The following is a 21,598-nucleotide window of genomic DNA, read 5'->3' on the forward strand; positions in this document are numbered from 1 at the left end:
TATGGAGAGAAAGAAAGGGACAGAATTTGGAATTCAAAGTTTGAAAAACAAATGTTAAAAATTGCTTTTATGTATAACTGGAGAAAAATAAAATAATAAAAAATACTGGAGTTGTTTGCCATTTCCTTTTCCAGGTCATTTTACAGATGAGGAAATAGAGGCAAGCAGGATTAAATGATTTGCCTAGGATGAAACAGCTAGTAATCATCTGAGGTCAGACTTGAGGTCAGACTTGAACTCAGACTCCTAACTCTAGGAATGGTACTCTATCCACTGTGCCACCTAACTGAGAGGTAATAGATAGTTCTCACTCTAGGTTTGTCTTATATGGAGGAGGATCTAAGTTCAAATCTAGCCTCAGATCCTTACCTGTTTTGTGACCCTGGCCAAGTAATTTAACTTCTCTGTATTTCATTTTCCTTGTCTATAAAATGGAGATAATAATATTATCTACCTCACAGGGTTATTGTGAGGATGGAGTACATTAGGGCCATGTGGAAATACTTTGTAAACTTTAAAGTGCTATATAAATTCTATTATTATGATGATTATTAATTATTGCCCAAGCTCACAAAGGTAGTAGTGTGAGAAGTAGGGTTTGAACCCAGAATTACAGAATCATTTTGCTATCCTCTGTAAGACATTCCCTCATGAAGAGGGTTGTATGGAGTCAGGAAATCTGGATATGAAAATATTCTGGCTGAAAAGGGCTTCATCCCATGCTACCCATTTTCATTAAGAACCAGTTTTTCTCTGGCAAGTGGCCCTATCAGATGAAATCTGCTTCCTCATCTTTGGGAAACCCTGAGACTTGATTGTGAGAACTCTTCCCTCCTCTCACTAGATTTTAAAGTTGATTTGGATAATTGAGCCTAAGGGCTTGATACTGCCCTAGAGGACGACAAATAATAACAGTAATAGCATTGGCTCCCTTAATGTAGTAGCTTTTGGTCTGCTTGGGACTCCCAGGTGTCTCAGAAACCTAAACTGATATACTCAAGGATAACAATAATTAGCATCTTCAAAGCACTTTGCAAACATTCATTAGCAGTCTTGAGAGAGAGAGATAGGGTACTTGATAATGCCCATTTTGCAAATAGGGGAAATAAAGGCAAAGATATTAACCCACACTGTGTGAAAACTCGATCTCTCATGTCTCTGGGAACCTCTTGGAAGAGAACTTTTTTTTTTTTACCTAATCCATTCAGTGAAACATGAAATCATACTCTTTGTAGTATGATGCTTTTGAGCCCTGAAGTTGATACTTCATGTGGTTTGATGTAAAGCCTTCAGAAAAAATAGGAACACCTGACTGGCAAGCTTGTTCTCTTAATTGTGAGCACCAAACACAAACGAGGAAGATGGGAGTATACCAAGAGTAAAAGTCGACATGTACTTATCTGTGGTTGTGCTTATTTAGGATTTCTCAGGATATACTTGTCAATAGGCATGGAAAACACTTTTGGGGGCTTTATATCTGTGATTCCCTTAGTGGGGTAGAAATAGAGAACCCTGATGAACTCAGCAATTATAATAGTATATGGTCTGAATTGTCTTTGATTTTGAGAGTTTAAGCAACTTGTCTAGGGTCATATTTCAGAGGTAGAGTTGAATCTAGTTCTTTCTGACTCTAAGGACAGTTTTCTTATCAACTGTACCAAGCGGACTTGGGTTTTAGTGCTCATAGAAAGGGAATCCACATTCACTGAGTTTTCAAGGGATTACAGAGGCCTGACTCCCTTAATTCAATTCAACAAACTTTTATTTGAGTTCACTATATTCAAGGCATTATGCCAGGTCCTAGAACACAAGGATATAAAAGGACTCAGTCCCTGCTCTCAAAAAACCTAAATTCAAGTAGATAGAGCACCAGCTCTGAAGTAAGGAGGACCTGAGTTCAAATTTGGCCTCAGACAACTTCACACCTCCTAGCTGTGTGACCCTGGGCAAGTCATTTAACCCCAATTGCCTCAGCAAAACAAAACAAAACAAAATAACAAAACTAAAATTCAACTGGGAGCAAGGATGAAAGATAGAATTTGACATTTGCACAGATAAGTATAATAAATGACAATGTGTGATAAGAGCAATGGAGAAATACAGCAAAGTGTTTGTGGAAAATCTGAGGAGGGAAAGAATTTTTAACTTGGATGGAATCAGGAAGGTTTTATGGAGGAGACACCAAAGCTGGGTGTAAAAAAAGAGAAGTTCCACAAGCAAATATGTAGAGAAGAGGGAGTTTCAGGCCAGGGTTAAATGTAGGACAAGATTGATGAACAGCCTGTGGATCTTTGGAATAAAGAATGTGCAAAAAGACACAGCCTAGAGAGCTAAATTGAACCTATATTGTGGAGGGGCTTGATAGCTACGTTAAAAAGATTTGTACTCTATTTGGTTGGCACTGGGAAACCACTGAAAGTTTTTAACCAGGGGAATGATATGATTATATCTGTATGCAAAATATATACTGGAAAATGGAGATTGAAGGTAAAAAGATCAGTTAAGAAGGTGGCAAGATGAGATAAAAGATCTGAACTAGAATGGTGGAAAGGGAAAGATACTGCTTTCTGATTGACCCTTATAACTAATTAGTTTTAATATTGTCTAGTAACTAAATTCTCTTCAATAACTTGTATGTCCCTCCAGCATAACCCCCAACTTATCTGTTTCTTTTGTTCTTTTCAGATAAAATTTTGGTCGTAGAGTCAAGCCATTGCACATCTCAGGTTTACTTATCCCAGGAAATAAACCAATCTACACCGATCTCAACTGTATCCATAATCTTTCATGGTATCCATAGAACACCCATTCTATTTAAAGAAGCCTTTCCTACATCCTCTACCTTCCCTATAATACTTTACCTATTTCCTTGTTGTAAGCAGAATATGGCTAATAGATTTAGGACATCTCTTGTCTTGAAGCCATCTTCTCTGGATGTTCCTTCTCCTCTTTAGGAGAAAAGTCACAAAATCATATAATTTTAAAACTAGGAAGGAGGAGTCAGCATGTTCCTTATTCCCAATTGCTACTATTTGGCTATTATCCTCCTATGGTTACTCAAGAATCTTTTTTTTTTTTTTTTTTTTAAATGAAGTACATAAAATATTGTGAACCTGGACCAATTTATACTATCATCTTACATGTTCTTAATATTGTCCTTAGTAATGTCTTGATTCCTCTCCTATCTTGGTCAAAACCTTTAACTGGGCTACTTATTGTCCTACCAATGACTCTCACTTTTTAGCTTCCATGCCCTTCCATGCCCTATTCTTACTTTTGGAATTCCCCTTACCTCTGTCACTTCCTGTTGAAATTAGACCCATCTTTTAAGGCCTTATTCAAAGGATATTTCCAAATTCTAGCTGGGAAATGTCTTCCTTCTCTTCTCAATTGTTCTATCACTTTGTACTCCTTCTAAGCACTTAAAAAATTCTACTTGTTGCTAATGTTATTTTTGTAGATATCTAATCTCTTCTTGTAGATAACATATTTCTAAAAGATAGAGCTGAATTTTACTTACTTTTATATATGTTTCAGGAATAGGATCTTAATAAATGTTTAATGAATGAGTGAAAGGGTCTGACCAATAGACCTCCCTGCCAGAGACCTTTATTAATCATCAGAATTAAAGGATTCATTGGATTTATAAGGATTTTAGGAAGCATGGGCATTCCAGACACAAGGCCAAAGTGATAAACCAACCCCCCTCCGGCTAGGAAATGATAAATACTTAGAGATACTATGCTGTGATAATGATACAACAATGAGAAAAGAAAGTTCTCCTTATCATTCCTCATCCCAGATCCAAAAGTATGCTCCTTGGGCATGTCTAGGCATCTAGGATAGAAGGAATAACGTGGGGCAAAGAAAAAGGTTGTTATCATGTTGTAAATACTATATGCAGATAAAGGCAATGTTTGGCTTTAGGGGCAGAGCATTAAAGTCCAAGTCATACTAGGATACATCCTCCCTGCAATACCGTGTACTTAGATTAGGTAATAATGATATCTTACATTTACATCACTGTTTCACAAAACACTTTTTGGTTGATTATCTAGTAGGGAGTAAAGTCTGCAAAGTATAAGCTAGTGAGATTGACTGATTGCTGGCAAAATCTAAAAATCATTATTAAAAAGATGGTTAGAGATGTCTGGAAAGAAAAGAAATGATCAGACAAAGTTGGTATGTCTTCATGTCAAGACTATCCCAAATGGCTTTATTGTTTAAATCTGATTGCTAGATTGGTAGATTAGGAGGAATTGCTAGCATTCTGGTAGTATTTTTGTAGAAAAGGTGGAGAGTTATAGTCTAGAGATAGACTGAGAATTGACTTAAATGACCAGACAGAAAGAAAAGTCAGTAATATTTTGATGTTAGCTTGAAAGGAAGTCCTGATGGAAATCTTCTGGGATCTTTGCTTAATCCTGCGTTTTTCTTTTCTTTTTTTTTTTTTTTTCTTTTTCTTTTTTGAGGTAATCAGGGTTAAGTGAGTTTTCCAGTCACAGAGCTAGTAAGCATCTGAGGTCACATTTGAATTCAGATCCTACTGACTCCAGAGATGGTGTTCCATCCACTTCTACCATCTAAACATTTTTGATCAGTGACTTGAATAAAAGAATTGATAAGCATACTTACCAATTTGCAGCTGACAGATCTGAATCTAACACACTTGATGACAGAATTTGTATCCAAACGTTTCATGTGAGCCTAGAACATTTGATCAAATCAATAGGAAAATGAAATGCAAAGTTTTTACTTAGTTTGAAACAAAATAAACCCAAATTTTAAAGTATAAGATAGGGGAGATGTTGCTAAACTTCAGTTCATGTGAAAAAGATCTGAGAGTTTTGGTGGACTACAACCTCAAAATGAGTCAGCAATATGATAAGTTTAACAGGATTTCTTAAGAACTTAATATTTGCCTTCAGTTGTGTGGAGGATTCTACAATGGAAGAGGGATAAGAATGTATTGAGCTTGATCCCAGAGGTCAGAATTAAAAGCAACATAAAAGTTAAAAAGAAGCAAATTTAGGCTTGACTTAAGGAAAATTTCTTAATGATTCAAGCTGTCTAAAAATGAAAGGAGATGCTTTGGTAGGTAATGGGTTTTCCCTCCCTAGAAGTCTTCCAGAAAAATCCTTTAACTAAGGGGACTTTTGTTTAAATATAACTTTGACTAGTTGGCCTCTGAGATCTCTTGCATCTTTGAGATCTTGTGATCTTGTATAGTAGGGAGCCTCCTGCTTCACAATAAAAAAAAAAATTCCTTTTAAATATCTTTGTCTTGTAGTAGAGGTAGTTTTTGTTGGTCAGCAGAAACTCTCCTTGGAGATCAAGAGGCAAAAGCTTGCCCACAATGTGCATTTTCTGATTCTATTTCGGCCAAGATGCTTTTTTCCCTCCCCCTCTCCTTTGCAAATTCAACTTTAGTCTAACCCGCTAATGGCCATTGTTTAGTTCTCAATAGTTCTGCTTAAGGCAGAAAAAAAAAAATCAAGTCTGATTTCCAGGGGTGCAGAATGGGTGAGTTAAGAATTGCTATAATTTCTCTTGATCTTTTTTCAACAGATTTCAGTTTCTGAGCCATGACTTCATATACAGGAAAAGAAAGGAAACCCTGATGGATTGAAGAAATTCTTGGACCTCTTTAGCTCAGTTTCTTCGGGTTTGGGGTAATATTTATCATAAGTGTGTGATTTTTTAGAAGCTGAAAACATAAAAGGAACAAGACCTACCTTTTACTTAGTATGCATCTAGGTTTGGGGTGGGGAGGAGAAGCATAGGAGGGATAAGAGTTATCTTCTCTAAAGTTACTTGGCACTGAAAGTGATCTCTCTAATCTGACTTTTGATCTACTTGTTATCTCTATTGTGCATTTTGTCACTTAGATACTGACATATTATTCCTTAATTGTTTCCTGTAACTAGGCCTGGTCTTTCCAAAGAGATTGTAAACTCCCAGGGGCTGGGACTTTGTATTACATTTATTTTGTATCATCTATAGATATCTACTACAGAGCTGGGATAATTGCTATCTGATAATTTATTTATTGAATTAAATTGAAAATTCACAATATTATTGTCTACCTGGAGGGATTCCACCCCCCCCCCCAAGATTCTAGAGGTAGGGGGTAGCTAGGTGGCAGGATGGACAGAGCACCAGCCCTCAGGAGGACCTGAGTTCAAATTTGATCTCAGACACTTAACACTTTCTGGCTGTGTAACCCTGGGCAAGTCACTTAACCCCAATTGCCTCAGGGGGGGAAAAAATTCTAGAGTTAGAAAAAACATTGGAGGTTTTCTAGTCCTTACTTGCTACATAAATTCTATGTACAATAACCTCCATAAATGATCACTCAACTTTTCTTTGGTAGAAGGTTTCCAGTTCCATAGAACCAGTACGATGTTGGATCTAAAAGCCAACTGTTAAATTTTCAGTGTGAACATTTAGACCTTGGAAATCAGCAAAATGCTCCAAATCAGGAGTTAACTTATTGTTTTGTTGATTCTAGATGTGAGACAGTGATGGAGAAAATGTTACAGTCTAAACTACCCTAAAGCATGTTGTAAGTTTAAAAAAAAAAGAGAGATCTGGTTGTTAAACCCTTAACAGTGTATCCTGAATTTCACTATTTCTTGAGATAGTTCATTCTTGTTAGATATAGATAATTTCTACCTTTGTAAACTGAATTCTTTTATCAGTGAAGTGATTGTTTTTTTTTTTTTTTTTTCCGCTGAGACACTTAAATACCTGTATCCCAAAGAAGAGAACGGGAGAAATACTAAATACAATTGTTCCACAGGCAAACCCTTCCTATTAAGGCAGATTATTTACTCCTAATTTACATTAAAAAAAGGGAAGTGAAAAATTGAATTATTCCATTTTAGGTTGTAGAGATGGTCAAATTGGAATATTTAAAACAAAAGTGAGTTTATTAGTCAAAGACCCTGGTTCCAAATAATTAAAAAAAAAAAAAATACCAGCTCTAAGGAGACAAAATAGTAAATTTGTGATATGAAAAGTTTCAATTTAAGTAACATGACTTTCTATATAGAGCTAAATCACTAGAAAATTGCTGTGCCTCTATTTTACTTTGTATTTTATAAAAACTGACGTAAGAGTGATTGGAGAGGCAGCATGCTAGGTACTGAACAAATCTCATCTTTGACACTTATTGGGTATGTGCCACTGAGAAAGTCACATAACTTCCGAGTCCTGGTTTCTTCATAAAATGGAGTTAGAAAAACTTTTAATATCTACCTTGAAAAAGATTAGAGAAAGTAATGTAGGAAAAACACATGCAAAGTGCTATTGATAACTTTTGTTTTATAAATCTCATTTATTTCTGACTATATTCTCCATCAGGGCAGCTGAGTGTTGCAAGTAGACAGTAGTCCATCCAGCCTAGAATTAGGAAGACACGAATTCAGAACCCTCAGAGACTTAATTAATCTGCCCAAGTCACTTTATTCTCTTTGCTTCTGTTTTCTTATCTATAAAATAAGCTGGAGAAGGAAATGGCAAACCATTCCAGTATCTTTGTCAAGAAAATTCCAGATGAAATCTTGAAGAGAAGAACATGACTGAAATGACTAAACAATAAATATTTTCTTTACTCTCTTTAAGCCATCTCTATCCCAAATAGGTTGGACTGAATAAAGATAGAAGTTTTGAGTTCTAAGAGATGGCAGTAAGTACATAGATGTGGGTGTTAGGGCTTGGTTGCATATATTGGGCTCATCAGTCAGGATAGTGATGGGAATACAGGACAGAGTTTATTATTATATGTTTTGATCAGGATGCAAAAGCCAACCTGTACCTACAATATTTTTCAGGGCCTCTGTCGACTAAGCTATCTGTGGCCAGTGGACACAACAAAGAAAAGCTGTTTTCTCTTTCTCTTGTTGTTCCTGTGTAAGGTAAGGAGAAGAGAATCTTTCTCATCAGTCTGATTTAAAAAAAAAAAAAAAAAAAAAAAAAGGAGAAAACAACCAAATGGTCCTCCTAACAACATTGAGCCAATATTTCAGAGAGGTCTTGATGAGGAGTGGCACAGGAACCAGATTTCAGATAAAGAAAAGACATTTGTTTCAGTTACCTTGTAAGACAGGAAATGGGTTTTTGGTCCTGGGATTCCTCCTCTGAGGGTGTAGGTGTCATCATTTCCTGTTTTTTTTTCAGCATTTTGCATTTATAAAATACATGTATTGATTTGTTCTTTTCTCCTTTAAATCCTAGTACACAATACAAAATCCCATCATTTTTTCCTGCAGCTTAGTAAGACATCTCAGAACCTTCTCTCTTCTGCATACTGTGTCAATTTGATCATGCAAAATGATTTTCCTTTGGATAAAGATGACTCTTTGTCAAGGCTCTTCAACCCAGAAAACAATTTTAACTGGTAGTTCAAATAAACACACAGGGTTTGGCTGCAGTGGTTTTAGCTAATTCCACAAAGAGAGATAAATGATAGAGATCAAACCACTATCTTCACAATTATTATTTTTTTTTATATCACCTTTATTTTCCATTCCAAATAAGTACTATTGGTTATTTTCCTACTTGGGTCTTTATGGGCTTCTTTTGGTCAGAAGATGCCATTAAAAATATTTGTAGTCCATTCTTTTATATGTAAATAAGAAAAAAAGAGACGGGTGAGATACATTAGGACACTGGAGTAAGAGTCAGCCTTGGGTTTGAGAGTCATCAAGCCAAGTAATTATGAAAGAGATCTTGGAGAAAATATAGTCTAACCTTCTTGAGACCCTGAAATCTAAATCAGATGGTCGAGGTCCCACAATTAATTAGTTGCCTTTTAAAGGCCTACCTAAAGCCCAGTTCTCTTGTTTCTGAGTCCTGTGCTCTTTCCAATACACCATATTGCTGCCTTGGTCTTGCTCTGTCATTAAATGTAATTTTGGATGAATCATTAACACTTTGAGTCTCAGTTTCCTTATGAGGAGGTTGGATTAAAGGATTTCTAAAGTCTCTTCTAACTCTAAAATTCTGTAATTCAATTACTTCTGAAGGTTTTTTTCCAGACTAAAAAAGCTATAATTGATTGTGTAATAACATTTTCATTTATATTATTACTTCATTATTTTGAAACTATCTGAATTATCTATGAAAAATCTGATAACATACCAGATAATTCTTTTTAGGGAGGAAATACAACTATGTGTTACAGTGGATTGACTGCTAGGTTTGGAGTCAAAAACATCTGAGTTCAAATTTGGCCTCAGATACTTACTAGCTATGTAATGCTGGATAAGTCCTTTACCCTCTGTTTGCTTCAGTTTCCTCATCTTTAAAATGGGGATATAATAACCCTTCTAGTATTGTTGTGAAGATCAAATGAGATAATATTTGTGAAGTATTTAGCATAGTTCCTGGCATTTAATACACACTATAGATGTTAGCTATTATATGGATATAATATAATCTCATAAATTTGGACTCTATCAATTTATGAACATAAAGGTAATAATAAATGATTACAGATATAAAGTGTCCCAAAAATCTTAAAGCAATTAAAGTTTAATAATGTGCTTTCCACTCTACAATTTGAAAAGCATTTTCCCTACAACAGTTCTGTGATGTAGCAAATACAAATATTACTGCTTTAAAGATGAAAGAAACAAGTTCAGAAAAGTAACTTTTCCAAAGTACTGATTATTGTTGGAACAAAAACTTGAACCCAGGACTTTTGGCCCAAGGTCCTGTGGTCTATTAAAAGATTTGGGACAAGCATAATTTTACCACATTCTAGATTTAAAAGGATTTGCTAATATTAAATAAGATTTGAAAGGAAATGATTCATCTATTTGATAATCCATAGGTTTTTAAGAATTCTAGAAAGTATCATTTACATGCAATTTATATGCTAATTGAAAATCTATTCTTTCAAGGAGGTACTATAGCATTTCAATTTGGCAAAATTTGGTTAATAACATGAGGAATAATTTACATATATAATGGTAATAAAATTATTTCTTTACCATATTTTATAAATTCATTTTTTCATTAATTTCATCTAGCTTTTAGAAAATGACATATATAGAACATAAGCAAATAGATGAACTATACAAATAATTAACTCTTAGAAATTTTCTAGGACAACTCTTCTCTTTTGAGGGTAAGAAAACTGGGATCTAGTTAAGAGGCAGAGCTGAAATTAAAATCTATTCCTTCTGAAATCCAATCTAAGGTTTATTTAAAGTCATTCTTAAGTACAAAAAGATTCATATTGGCTTCTCTGCTACAGACATACACATATACATAAACATCTACTTTCAGATTATTCAGAAAATAGTTTTATAGACAGTAATACTTTAAGGTTTATTCTAATCCTCATTTTAACCCTGGAAGGTATGTGCTATTATTATCACCATTTTAGATATAAAGAAACGGAAACAGGCATCAATTAAGTGACTTGCAACTGAAGCTGATTTTGAACTCAAGTCTTACTGACTCTAGCCTTCTATCCATTGTATCACCTAGCTGCTCAAATGGATCGAAGATTATAGGAACATTAAAGAATACAGTTATTTGGGGACATATCCTCAAAAGCCACACACTCTTTCCTCAACCCTTCAGTAAAGAATCCTGTATCTTGATTAGTAGGTCAAAAGTAAGGATTTCAGATCAGCAAGAAAGAAACGAGGGGAAAAAATCCGAATTTTCATTTTTAACATTGTGTTGAGGAAAATCTATAGTCAATACTTTTAATCCCTTCTCTTATAAGACTTGTGAAGAGGGATGAAACAGTTGAATTGGATGATCTCCAAGTTTCCTTCAAGCTCTGATATTTTATGATTCCAGGTTTAGTATCAGGATATATAGGAAATATGGTCAAGCTATTATAAGTTATTAAAAGAAAAGTGTTTAATAATTTAGTGCGTCACCTTCTGAATCCCATGAGATAACAATCCTGGGGTGGGATCTGTACTACACATATGTGGTAAGAATTTGAAGTACATTAAAAGGTAGGATTTCTCGTTGTATTGGCCAAGATGTTAACTTGCTGATCTTCTGAATATGTTTATAATTAAGTGTAACATGATTTGTAAGTAGGTGGTAGTGGACTAGTGAGGAAGAACATGATTGCCAACTTTGATATTTAGCTTATTCTTGGATCATAGTGTCTAGATGAAAAAGTGATGATACTGTTTATTGGTACTCAACTTTAACTGTGGCTTGTAGAGGTAATCAGTGATAAAGTTCATATCAGTACTTGGCATCCTTTTCCTGTTCTATGGTGTCTCCCCATCACTTTGCAGCCACAACATCATTATTGGCTTTGAAGGTTCCTTGGATAACTAAATATATCACATTGATGTTCTATAGAGGAAAAATTCGATGTACAGTATATATGCTGCTGGTGTTGATGAGGAAGCTTAGGGAACAACACCCTTCAAGGTTTTACTGGCCCCCAAACTATGTAGCTTAAAACTTTGTCCTCAACAGTTTTTCTTTTCTTTTCTTCTTTTTTTTTGTTTTTTCATTGTCACCAGTTCTTCACAGAATCTCAGAAGCCCGTTAGTTCAACTCATGCTCAAATAGAACTTTATACCACCACATTCCTAACGAGTAGCTATATAGTTTTCATTTGAAGAGCTTAAATAAGTGAGATAATCTAACTTACTCTTAGGAAAAGTTTTACTTCTAAGTTACATCAACCTGACTAAAATCAAAGAACCATCAATGAATGGTTACTTGTCCATTACTGAAGAAATACCTATTAGTTGAATGATCCTGGGCAAGTCACATCACCTCTATCTAAACAGTTCTCTCAAGTGAAAAACATAGACAATAATGACATCTACCTCCTCTGATTATTTAAAGAGCAAATGAGATAATAGTTCTAAAAAGTGCTTAACACATAGTAGACATTTAATAAATGTTTATTCCCTTCCTCATTCCCCTTCTCCAGATCACACCTAACATCTGGTGTGGGATGTTCTGGGAGGAAATATCTGGCATTCCCTATCTCATGTGTGAAATAGCCTTTTTCCATCTGCTAAATGGCCAGAATAAGCTGCATTTTTAAAATGACCATACTGGGAATCTCTGTTTCTTTTCTCTTTTCCACAGTGTCCAGAAAAGATGAAGGTTATGTCATTAACTGATGGAATAAAGCAAAGAACTACCTTCTCTTCTTTTACAAAGAATCTCTGAGAAGGCTTTAGGATTAAGGTTTTATTTCAGTTAAATTTTTTTTGTCCTCAATTCCAGGAATCCCCACTAAATCTCAAGTCATGGTGACCTTGGATTGTAGACTCTAGGCTAAATATACAGCCAGCCAGGTTAGCAGGGAAGCCCTGAGAAACCAGGATGCCTGGGACTTAGACCCAAGGGGAGGCTTTAGACTTGGAGCTTGGGAGGATTCTGCTATATAGGAAATGACTTTAACTGTGAATCTAATCTTTTCCTCACCCTTCCCCTTCCCCGTCTCCTGTAGTATGACATCCTGTGAGGAAGGAATTATGTTCTCAGGTATTGAAGTAAATATTCTTTTGCAAAAACTAATCTGAATGTTAATTAAATGGAACTGGAGTAGAGAGGACCCCCTAAAATTTGGGTAACACCATTGGTAGGGGCTAGAGCCAACAGCAGAAACTATATCCCCACCAGGACATGAGAATTCTGTAGGAAGAATGAAATGTAACAACAATGGAAGAGATAACAACACTAGTGATCACTATTATTGAAGTTTTTGGATCAATGGCTTGACAGCAGCAGAGAGAGAATATTTTCAATGTGTTCAGTTGAAAGAGTACCAGTTTTGAAATCAAAGGATCTGAATTTGAATCCCTGCTCTGAAATTAATTTTGGGCAAATTTCTCTGGGTCTCAATTTTTTCATCAGTAAAATTACAGTTATACTAGACAACTTTTAAGGTACTTTTAGCTCCATCATTGATTCTATGATGAGTTAAAAATTCAGAACAATTGTTGGTCCAGAAATTCATTTCATCATGGCTCTGTAAGTCTTTAGTGCAAACAGAAATTAAGAAGTCCCTTCATGTGAGATTGAAATATTTATATTAGGAATATTATTGAGTTTTGGGTGCAAGAGAATCCAAATACTCAATGAACACAGAGAACCATAAAAGGTTAGAGCTAGAAATGACCATGGAGATTATCTAGTTCAGGAGGCTTATTGTGCAGGTAAATAATTTTAGGCCCCAGAGAAATTGTTACTTGCTCAGAATCACAACCAGTGAATGTCAGAGAAAGAACTTAATCCAGAGCTTGGGACTATGAGTCCATTACTGTACCATATCAGGACAAAAAACTACTACTAGTTTCTGCCTTGTAACAAATGGATTTTCAAGATCAAATAACGTGGCATTGTCAGTGGTACACTACTTTTTTCAAAAGCCAGTTTGTTCTTTTGGAAGAAGGGAGTGTCAGTGGTCTATACTCTATTATCTCCTTAAGTTTGTGTGAAAATCTAAGCAATGAAGTAGGCCAATGGCTCTTTGTGTCACGTGGTGTTTTATTGGTTTTTGAAATTGCAAAAGCGTTGGCTTTTTTCCAACTTTAAGGGAGTTTGTTGCTTTCCAGGCATTTAGGCATTTAGCCATCTTTTCTTTTCTTTTTTTTTTTTAATTGAAGCATAGTTATGAATTCTGGGAATATGTATTTGGTCTAACAGCTCTGTGGTTCTTTGATGACTTTAAATATCATGTCAAGCCGATTTGCAGCAATGAGAATAGTAGGTAAAGATTGGCATTGGCCAGTTCAAGTCATTTACAAGTTAAGTGGCTGTTATTTTTCCTAGGATTATAACTATAGGAAAATTGGGATGAAATACAAAGAAAAGAAAAGGATAAATATTTTTATAAGAACTTGGAAAAATAAGGGTCAATTCATTATCCTACCTCTCACCAGCTACTCCTAGCGGTTCCTTCACTCTGCTTGTCTTCAACACTCAGATAATTGTTTTAAATCTTTTATTGCTACTTGTATAAAGAAGCAGGGAATGATAGCAACTTTGGAGATGATGTCTCTGTGGTCAAAAGAGCCAGAGTGAACACAACAAAGCCAAAAATAAGGAATTAATTATTTCATGAAAAAAAGGGACAGGAATCAATTAATTCTAATTTGGTTCAAGAAAAGGTTCTTATGGCCTTTTGCCATGTATGGGAAGAGTGTCTCTAAAATACACAAGATAATTCGAAGAGGCTATATTTTAGCCTAATCATTCCTCATGGATGATACAAAGAGAATCCTAGAAATAATAAATATTGTGTGATTATCTTTTTAAGGAATTTCTTTATTTGAAGGGTTTTCTATTTCAAGAAAACCTACACAGTAGTATTTGTGAATAGGGTTACTAACATGCAAAGTTCCCTGAGATCTTAGACATGTTTTATCTACATAGCTAGGCTGTAAAACCTTTTTCTAGGATCCTGCCTGCCTCACTGTGATTATGAAGGCTTCCTTCCTTAGTCTTTCACTCCTTTGCAGAAAGTGGGAGTGCAGTTTTCCTTTGCAGAAGTGGTACTTCCCTGATCTGAGTCAAGCGTGGTCAACAGTTCCAGCATCCACTCTGACACATCTTCCAACTCCCAAGTTAGAAATTGATGGGGTCAGCTTCTGGCATACTCAAATAGTGGATCGGTCCTGTCAAAAGTGGGTTACCTGCTTTCCTCTACAGAGATTCTTAATTTAAGGTCTCTAAAGTTAAAAATAGGTACATTTATATACATACACATGTACATATATAAAATTATATTTCAATGTAATCACTTTCCTCTGTAATCCTATGTATTTTATTTTATATATTTAAAAATATATTATATATTCATATATATTTTAAAATAAAATATATAAACACTGTTCTGAGATGGGGCCTATATCTTTTACCATACTGCCCAAGGGATTAAGAACCTCTTCTGAAGGATATGAATTCACATTCAAAGACATATCAGAAACGTTTTACACTTCAAACCTATTAATAGGGGTAAGACTGACACTAGTACTTCAATTAGTTCAGATTTGATTTGATAATAAAATGGAATACTCTACAAAGGGAGTTTATTTAGCCCCAACATACAAGGTATGAAACAAGGATACACTGGCAATTAGCTTCCACAGAGTCCTCGTTTCCATCTGGAAACTGGTCTGGTAAACAGGGCAAGGTGGGGTGACTTATATGGCCTTCACCAAGTTTAAGGAACCCACCACATGGATAGAATGTTTTTATGCCCTTAGGTGACCAGGAAGCTCAGAGCCACTGGATGTTTTTGGTTGTTTCTGAACTAATCCTGGTTACAGATTCTATTGCTTCTATTATATTATATTCTTCCCTAAGATAACCCAGGAAAAGTATTTGGGGGGGGCATTTTATCCTGTTGTCCTTCTGCTTCCTGCTTTTTTGTTTGTTCTTTTGGCCATATGCTATGGTTCACCAAATCATTTGGGTTCTCTACTTCTCTAGGCTAAAAATCAGACTTTATCTACCTCATGACCCAAGCATGGTCATGTGATCTTAGGCCTCAGTTTTTCACTAGAGATTTGCATCTTGGGAGTTAGGGCAAGATTGAGGAAAAAAACTTTCAAGCTGGCAGAGCCTTCTCCAAAACCACTACTGAAACTTGCTCATGTGTTTTAGTCTTCAAAGTTTATGACTCCTAGAACACAACTGATTGTGTATAGAACTTGGCCATCTGTGCACAACTTTTAAAAGTTAAAAAGGAACGTTGGCCACATGTATTCATTCTTACTAACTTGACATTTCTTATGCCCCAAAGGGATAGTTTGCAAAAATGGCTTCTGAGATCAAGAGTCACATTTAATAGTAATAATTTCCACCTGCTGCCATGTATACTCAGAATGTTTGCAAGGGTTTCTTTCTTTCATCCAAGGATCTCTGGGCACTTCACAAAAACGAGTTAATTAAGACTCAGACCCCTTTGAAGTTGGTGCTATACCCATACAGATGGATAAACTGTAGAAGGAAGAGGTTAATTAAGTCCAACTCCACATGGTAATTCCATGGCAGAGCTAGGAACAGAATCCAGCATAACTACTTCCTAGTCTTATGTAGAAATACTAAGAGATCTCTGATAACCCACTGCTTATAATTCAGCTAGAATATTTTCCCCCTTTTAGAGAAAAAAAATCAATCACTCTCTCTTTTTTAGAACTTTCTGGTATCTAAAATATCTAAATAATTTCTCTGTTAATAAAGATCAATTTTAGCGTGGATGTGGTTTATATCACACATGACAATAATGTTATCTGAGAATAATTAAATGGAACACCTGGGAATATTTGTTCCTTGACATCATTATATATATTTGTTTGGAATTATTTTCCCTCTTATTTTTCAATTGAGTTGTTACTTGCTCCTGGGCAATGCTAGCTATCTTCCCACAATTAAATCCAGGATGGATAATATTAACTTCCTTAAAATATAAAAGACTGGTATTCTTTATTTAAAACCTGTACGTATTGTATGTATTATAGAAATACATTGCTTTAATATGATGATGAACAATCAGGTGGCTGGAGCATGAAAGGAAGAACTAGTAGAATTGAATTGGGAAGTGAAAAGAATTGAAGTGGGAAAGTGAAAGTGAATGAAGTGAAGACTAGTAACAGTCCTCCAAAAGAAAAGATTGTTCAATGCTGTTCTTTTGTATTGTTTGCTGTTCACATGTACATGACTTGATTTCCTGATTATAAGCTCCTTGTGCAAAAATGGCTTACTATGCCTTTTTAAAAAAAATCTCTTTAAAAAAAAAAGTGCCACATGGTAGGTGCTCAATAAGCATTTACTTGTGGACTGATTGAAGACTTGGTTATATTGGACATCGAAAGGAGTAGGGATAGTGTTTGCCTTTCTTTGTATCCCTACTTCTTCGAACAGGGCCTGGCACATGGTAGGTGGTTAATAAACGCTTGTTGACTTGATATACACATACACATTGGTAATGAAAGCAACCTAGTCAGAAAAAGTAGGATTTCTCTGGAGAAAAAATGGGGACATAAGATATTGAGAAATAAAATTAAATGAGAGGGAGGACAAAGAGAATATTAGGGGGAGAAAAAAGAACATGGAAAATTCTTAAGTCAAAATAGTTATAAATGGATCAGGACAAAATCTGATATAAAGAATAATAAACTAAAAAAATTAAATTTCAAAAATTTATTTTGTGAGGATAAAGTCCTTTATTTTGCAAATCCAAATTTGTTATTTTTGGCCAGACCAGTCAACAGCATACTCATTGGAAGAGTAAGGGATAGGCAAAACTAGGTTGTAAAGTGAGAAACAGAGCTACTTCTCTGCATCATTTTTTCTAGAGTCTAGATTTTTCCCCACTTCTGCCTAACTCTGCCTGTAACCATGGGCACTAGCAACTCTGCAGCTCTAAGAATCATGTACAATTCTCTATTATATACAATGCATCCTTGCTGCCACATAATTGCAGCAGCTGTATGTACTCCGTATGCTACATGACCAAAATGCCGTCTTGGCTGGAGCTGAAGGAAGCTACTGCTAATTTTCTTTAAATTCATTCTCTCTTTCAGTATTCAGGTTTTAGCTCTTGGCTCCTTTCCCTTTCTGGAGTAATAAATGGAAATTCACATTGTGTTTTTACCCTTATATTTTTCACTGAATGGTGTTTTCCCTTACCCAAAACATTTAGCAAAGGGTCTGTCTGTAAGACAAGCTTCTTTTGGGAAAGGTCTCAATGAAATCTAGGCATCTAGATGGGATAGTGGATAGAGCACCTGGCCTTCACTTAGGAAGAACCGAGTTCAAATATGGCCTCAGACTATGTGACTCTGGGCAAGTCATTTAATCCTGTTTCTCAGTGTCTTCATCTGTAAAATGAGCTGAAGAAGGAAATGGCAAACCACTCCAGTATCTTTGCCAAGAAAACCCCAAATGGGGTTCAGATACCACTGGAAAAAAAATGAGATCCTTTTCCTCTGTGTACAATGTTTTCCCATCTCTACAATAAAGCTATTTTTATCTTTGCCCTGTTACCTCACTGGGATGGTTGAAATGGGGAGTATTGACTTACAGTTTCTAAAAAGCTTGAAGGCCAAATAAAGGAGTTTGGGGTCTAATGTAATAGATAATAGGGATCCATTGTTTTTTGAACAAAGATACTTATGCTTTATGTGATTTTGTTGGTGTGGTAAATTCCTTCATCAATGAAGATCACAATTAGTTCTAGAGCTCTTCTAGTCTTTAGGGAATAACTTGTCCATGGTCTTCATTGCTCCAAATTGATTTAGCATCCTATTATGTTGAAGGGGCAGCATGTTACTGTGGAAGGAGCATTGGACTTAGAGTCTCAGGATAAGAGTTCAAATCCAAGCTCTTCATTTACTACTTAAATTTGGGCAAATTACTTAATCTGTCTGGTTCTGTTTATTCTTCTAAATGAGATTGCATTGGATTAACTTTAAGATCCTTTCCAGCCCTGTGATTTTGATTATCTGGTAATAGCATGCAGGATGGTTTCTAATAGGGAAAAATTGGAAGTAGAGAGGCCAGCCAGGAGTCTTATAGTAATCCAATCATAAGGAAATGAATAGATTAGGGTACCAGTAGTGGGAAGTGAAGGGACAGGTATCAGGCCTATTATAATAGTACTGTAGTTTAGGAAAAAAGGACACAGGTTTTTATAGCAGAAGACTTGAGTTCTGATCTTCTTTCTTAAATATTGGATAAGTCCCTTGTTCTTTTTAGTTTTGAGTTTTCACATTTGTCTAGTTACCTAAGATTGCATGATTTTTAAGCTTTCTTACAGCTTCAGAGTTCTGAAAATCTCAGCAGCAGTTAAGTTTTGATTAATCATTAGCAAGAGAGAAAGGCTTTTTTTTTTCCCCCTCTTTTCCTATTCCTATTTCCTCTGTGGCAAGTACAATTTAACAAATTTATTACCCGATATTCTAAGAACTATCTTCCCTTATATATGAATCTATATATGTATGTGTGTATATATAATTATTGCTTGTCCTTCCTTCTGAAGAGGATCATGACATCAGGAAAGTGATGCCATGACATGCAAATAATTTGGATTTAAGTGAGGAAGGGCTGTGTATATATGCATATACTAAGAACAAAGATACCTTTACTTATCTATATTTACATATGCGGAAGTGACTACTGGTTATATTAGTTCAGGTCTTTTGCCACTAATTAATATTAACTATTCTTTATGATGTGCTTTTAAAAAGTGCATTTATCACACTAGAAACTAAAGGGTGAGCAACAAAATTGTAACCAGGGTTGGACAATCATGGCTTTTCCCCAAAGATTCACAGAATTAGGAGGCTGATGCCAAAAACTCAAGCCATAGGCGCTTGGGGAGCAGCAACGGATCTATTCATAGGACACAATCCTCAGTACTACCCTCCTCACACCCTGGTAAAGGTAATCCCTCTTTGGTGTATCCTTCACAAATAACTAGATCTTTCAACAAACATGATTCTCAGTTATGGGACTTGATTTTCCTCTGGATAGTCTGATGACCTCAGATCAAAACATCCCATTTTCCTGGGGCACCCTATACTCAAGCCCATAGTCCTCCCTTCTCCCCAAGAAACTCCTAAAGTAGCCCAGCACATAAGAACATCCAAACACAGGGTGAATGCTGATAAAATTTATTAACTGAAAAGGAAACACAGGCTTGAAATATGTCTGAGATGATTAAATAATCCTGTCCACAGATGGGTTCAAAGCTAGGAAAGCTCACCCAGCCTACGGGAGGATAGTCCTTGAAGCCATGAGTTTGTTACAAAGTCTTGAGCCAATCTGGGAAGAAGAAGAAGTAGTTCAAAGGAGGAAGATTCTTGTTCCAAAAAGTCCTAGGTTCTGGTAGAGAGAAGAGAGGAAATGTTGAATGACGTTGGACCCCGGGAAGGAAAGGTGTCATAAGTAACATCTAACAACTGATTGATTAACAGAGACATCTCTGGACACAAAGGCAGTTCTACATAAAATCTGAAGGCCCGTTGTCAGATCAATTCCAGTGTGATGGAGAGATGGCCTGTGGTTCACATGCAAATACGCTTTCACGACTTGGGGAAATTCGTTTCCCTGGTACCAGAGACTGGCCCGGGGGGGTGGGGGTGGGGGTGAGGTGGGGGTTAGTTGCCAGTCCCAGCCGCGGAAGCTGATGCCGTTTCATCCTGGAGGGCTTCGTTGTACTGGGACACCCAGCTGGAAGGCTCCCGGTTCTGAATCTTTGCCACGAAGCGAAGCACCTGCATCTTGCTCGTCTCGTGGGCCGCCCTGGGTCCCCAGAGGAACTCGTATTCCGGAGGTTCGGTGTGGGGGACTCGATTGTACTCCAGGTACTTCTGGCGGACAAACTCATCCTTGACGAGCTTCTTCACGTCCCCGAAGGTCTTGTGCCTCTTCTCTGGATCCACGCGCAGCTTCTTGAGCACATCCCAGACCAGAGACTCCCTGGCCGAGTTGCCCTTCATGAAGATGAGGCTGAGGATGACCATGAGCAGGCCCATCTTGGCCACGCTCTCGTCCATCTTCATGCCGTCGCCCTCGAGGCGCTCCAGCTTGTTGATGAGGATGTAGGCGTGGTACTTCTGGTCTATCTCTCTGAGCTGCAGCCCGAAGACCTCCTCCAGGATGCGGCCGGCGCGTTCGATGATCACCGAAGCCAGGTCCTTGTAGTCCTGCAGGATGGTCTTCACCATGTCGGCCCGGCGGATGGGCAGCTTCTTCTGGTCCTTCACCAGCAGGAACTGCACCAGCTCGTTCACCTTCTGCTGGATCTGGGCCTCGGTGCGCTTGGCCGGCTTCTTCTGGGCCTGGGAGGAGGAGGACGAGGAGGACGAGGTGGAGGGCATTGGCGGGGTGGCCGTGGGCCCGGGTTCCTCGCACTCCGCCTCCTCCATGACGTCATCCGCTTGCGAGGGGCCCGCCTGGGCCAGGGCCTGGGCGCGGGCTTGGCTGAAGCCGAGGCCGCCGCCGCCGCCGCTGGTGCTGGGGCCGTCGCTCGCGTCGCTGCCGCTGGGGCCGGCGCCCTCGTAGTCGCCATCGCCGCTCGCGCGGGGAAGGCCGCGGCCTTTCTTCTGCGACGACATGCCGCTAGGAACGAGCCCCGGGGGCTGAGCGAGCCTGCGGCGGTAGCTGGGCGCTCGGGCCGGGGGACACACCCACCAGACAGCCTCGGGCAGACGGAGCGACGCAGCCCGGGCTCTGCCGGGCAGACCCTGACTAGCGGCGTACCCACGCAGGGCCCGGGAACGTGCGCGCCCCGGCGCTTTTGCGTGAGGTGAGGAGGGGGCTCGAGGAGACTAGGGCCAAGCACGGGGAGGGGCGGAGCGGCGGCGGAAAAAGAGAAACAGTGCCAAACGAGAGGGAGGCTGGATGCGCGTCCCCCCGCTCCCCGCTCCCCCGCCCGGGCCCCAATCCAAAGCGGGGCTTCTCGCGCTGTCTCGCGGGAATACCCGCGGCGGCTTAGTGTTGTTTTCTGATCATTTCCCCGCGATGAAGAGCTGGAAGCCTAATTAGGAGCAGCTCGGTGAAACCCCCCCAGGGGGACGCTCGCACGCACGCACGCACGCACGCACGCACCTGCGTGGGCTGCAGCCGCCCGGCG

The 21,598-nt window shown here is 37.9% G+C and overlaps 1 protein-coding gene across 1 annotated transcript; it reads right to left on the reverse strand.

Moving 5' to 3' along the window:
* Window positions 1-19,618: 19,618 nt before the first annotated feature.
* LOC100924152 (non-structural maintenance of chromosomes element 3 homolog) lies at window positions 19,619-21,179 on the reverse strand. Its single transcript, XM_031938512.1, has one exon. It carries the CDS (start codon window positions 21,078-21,080, stop codon window positions 20,121-20,123), a length of 960 nt encoding a protein of 319 aa, XP_031794372.1. The 5' UTR covers window positions 21,081-21,179; the 3' UTR covers window positions 19,619-20,120.
* Window positions 21,180-21,598: the final 419 nt, after the last annotated feature.

This window comes from Sarcophilus harrisii, chromosome 5 (genome assembly GCF_902635505.1).
Source record: "Sarcophilus harrisii chromosome 5, mSarHar1.11, whole genome shotgun sequence".
Lineage (NCBI taxonomy): Eukaryota > Metazoa > Chordata > Mammalia > Dasyuromorphia > Dasyuridae > Sarcophilus > Sarcophilus harrisii.

What these genes read in the sequence shown, in the direction of transcription:
- LOC100924152 (XM_031938512.1), bottom strand. Translation starts at nt 21,080, where the DNA reads ATGTCGTCGCAGAAGAAAGGCCGCGGCCTTCCCCGCGCGAGCGGCGAT.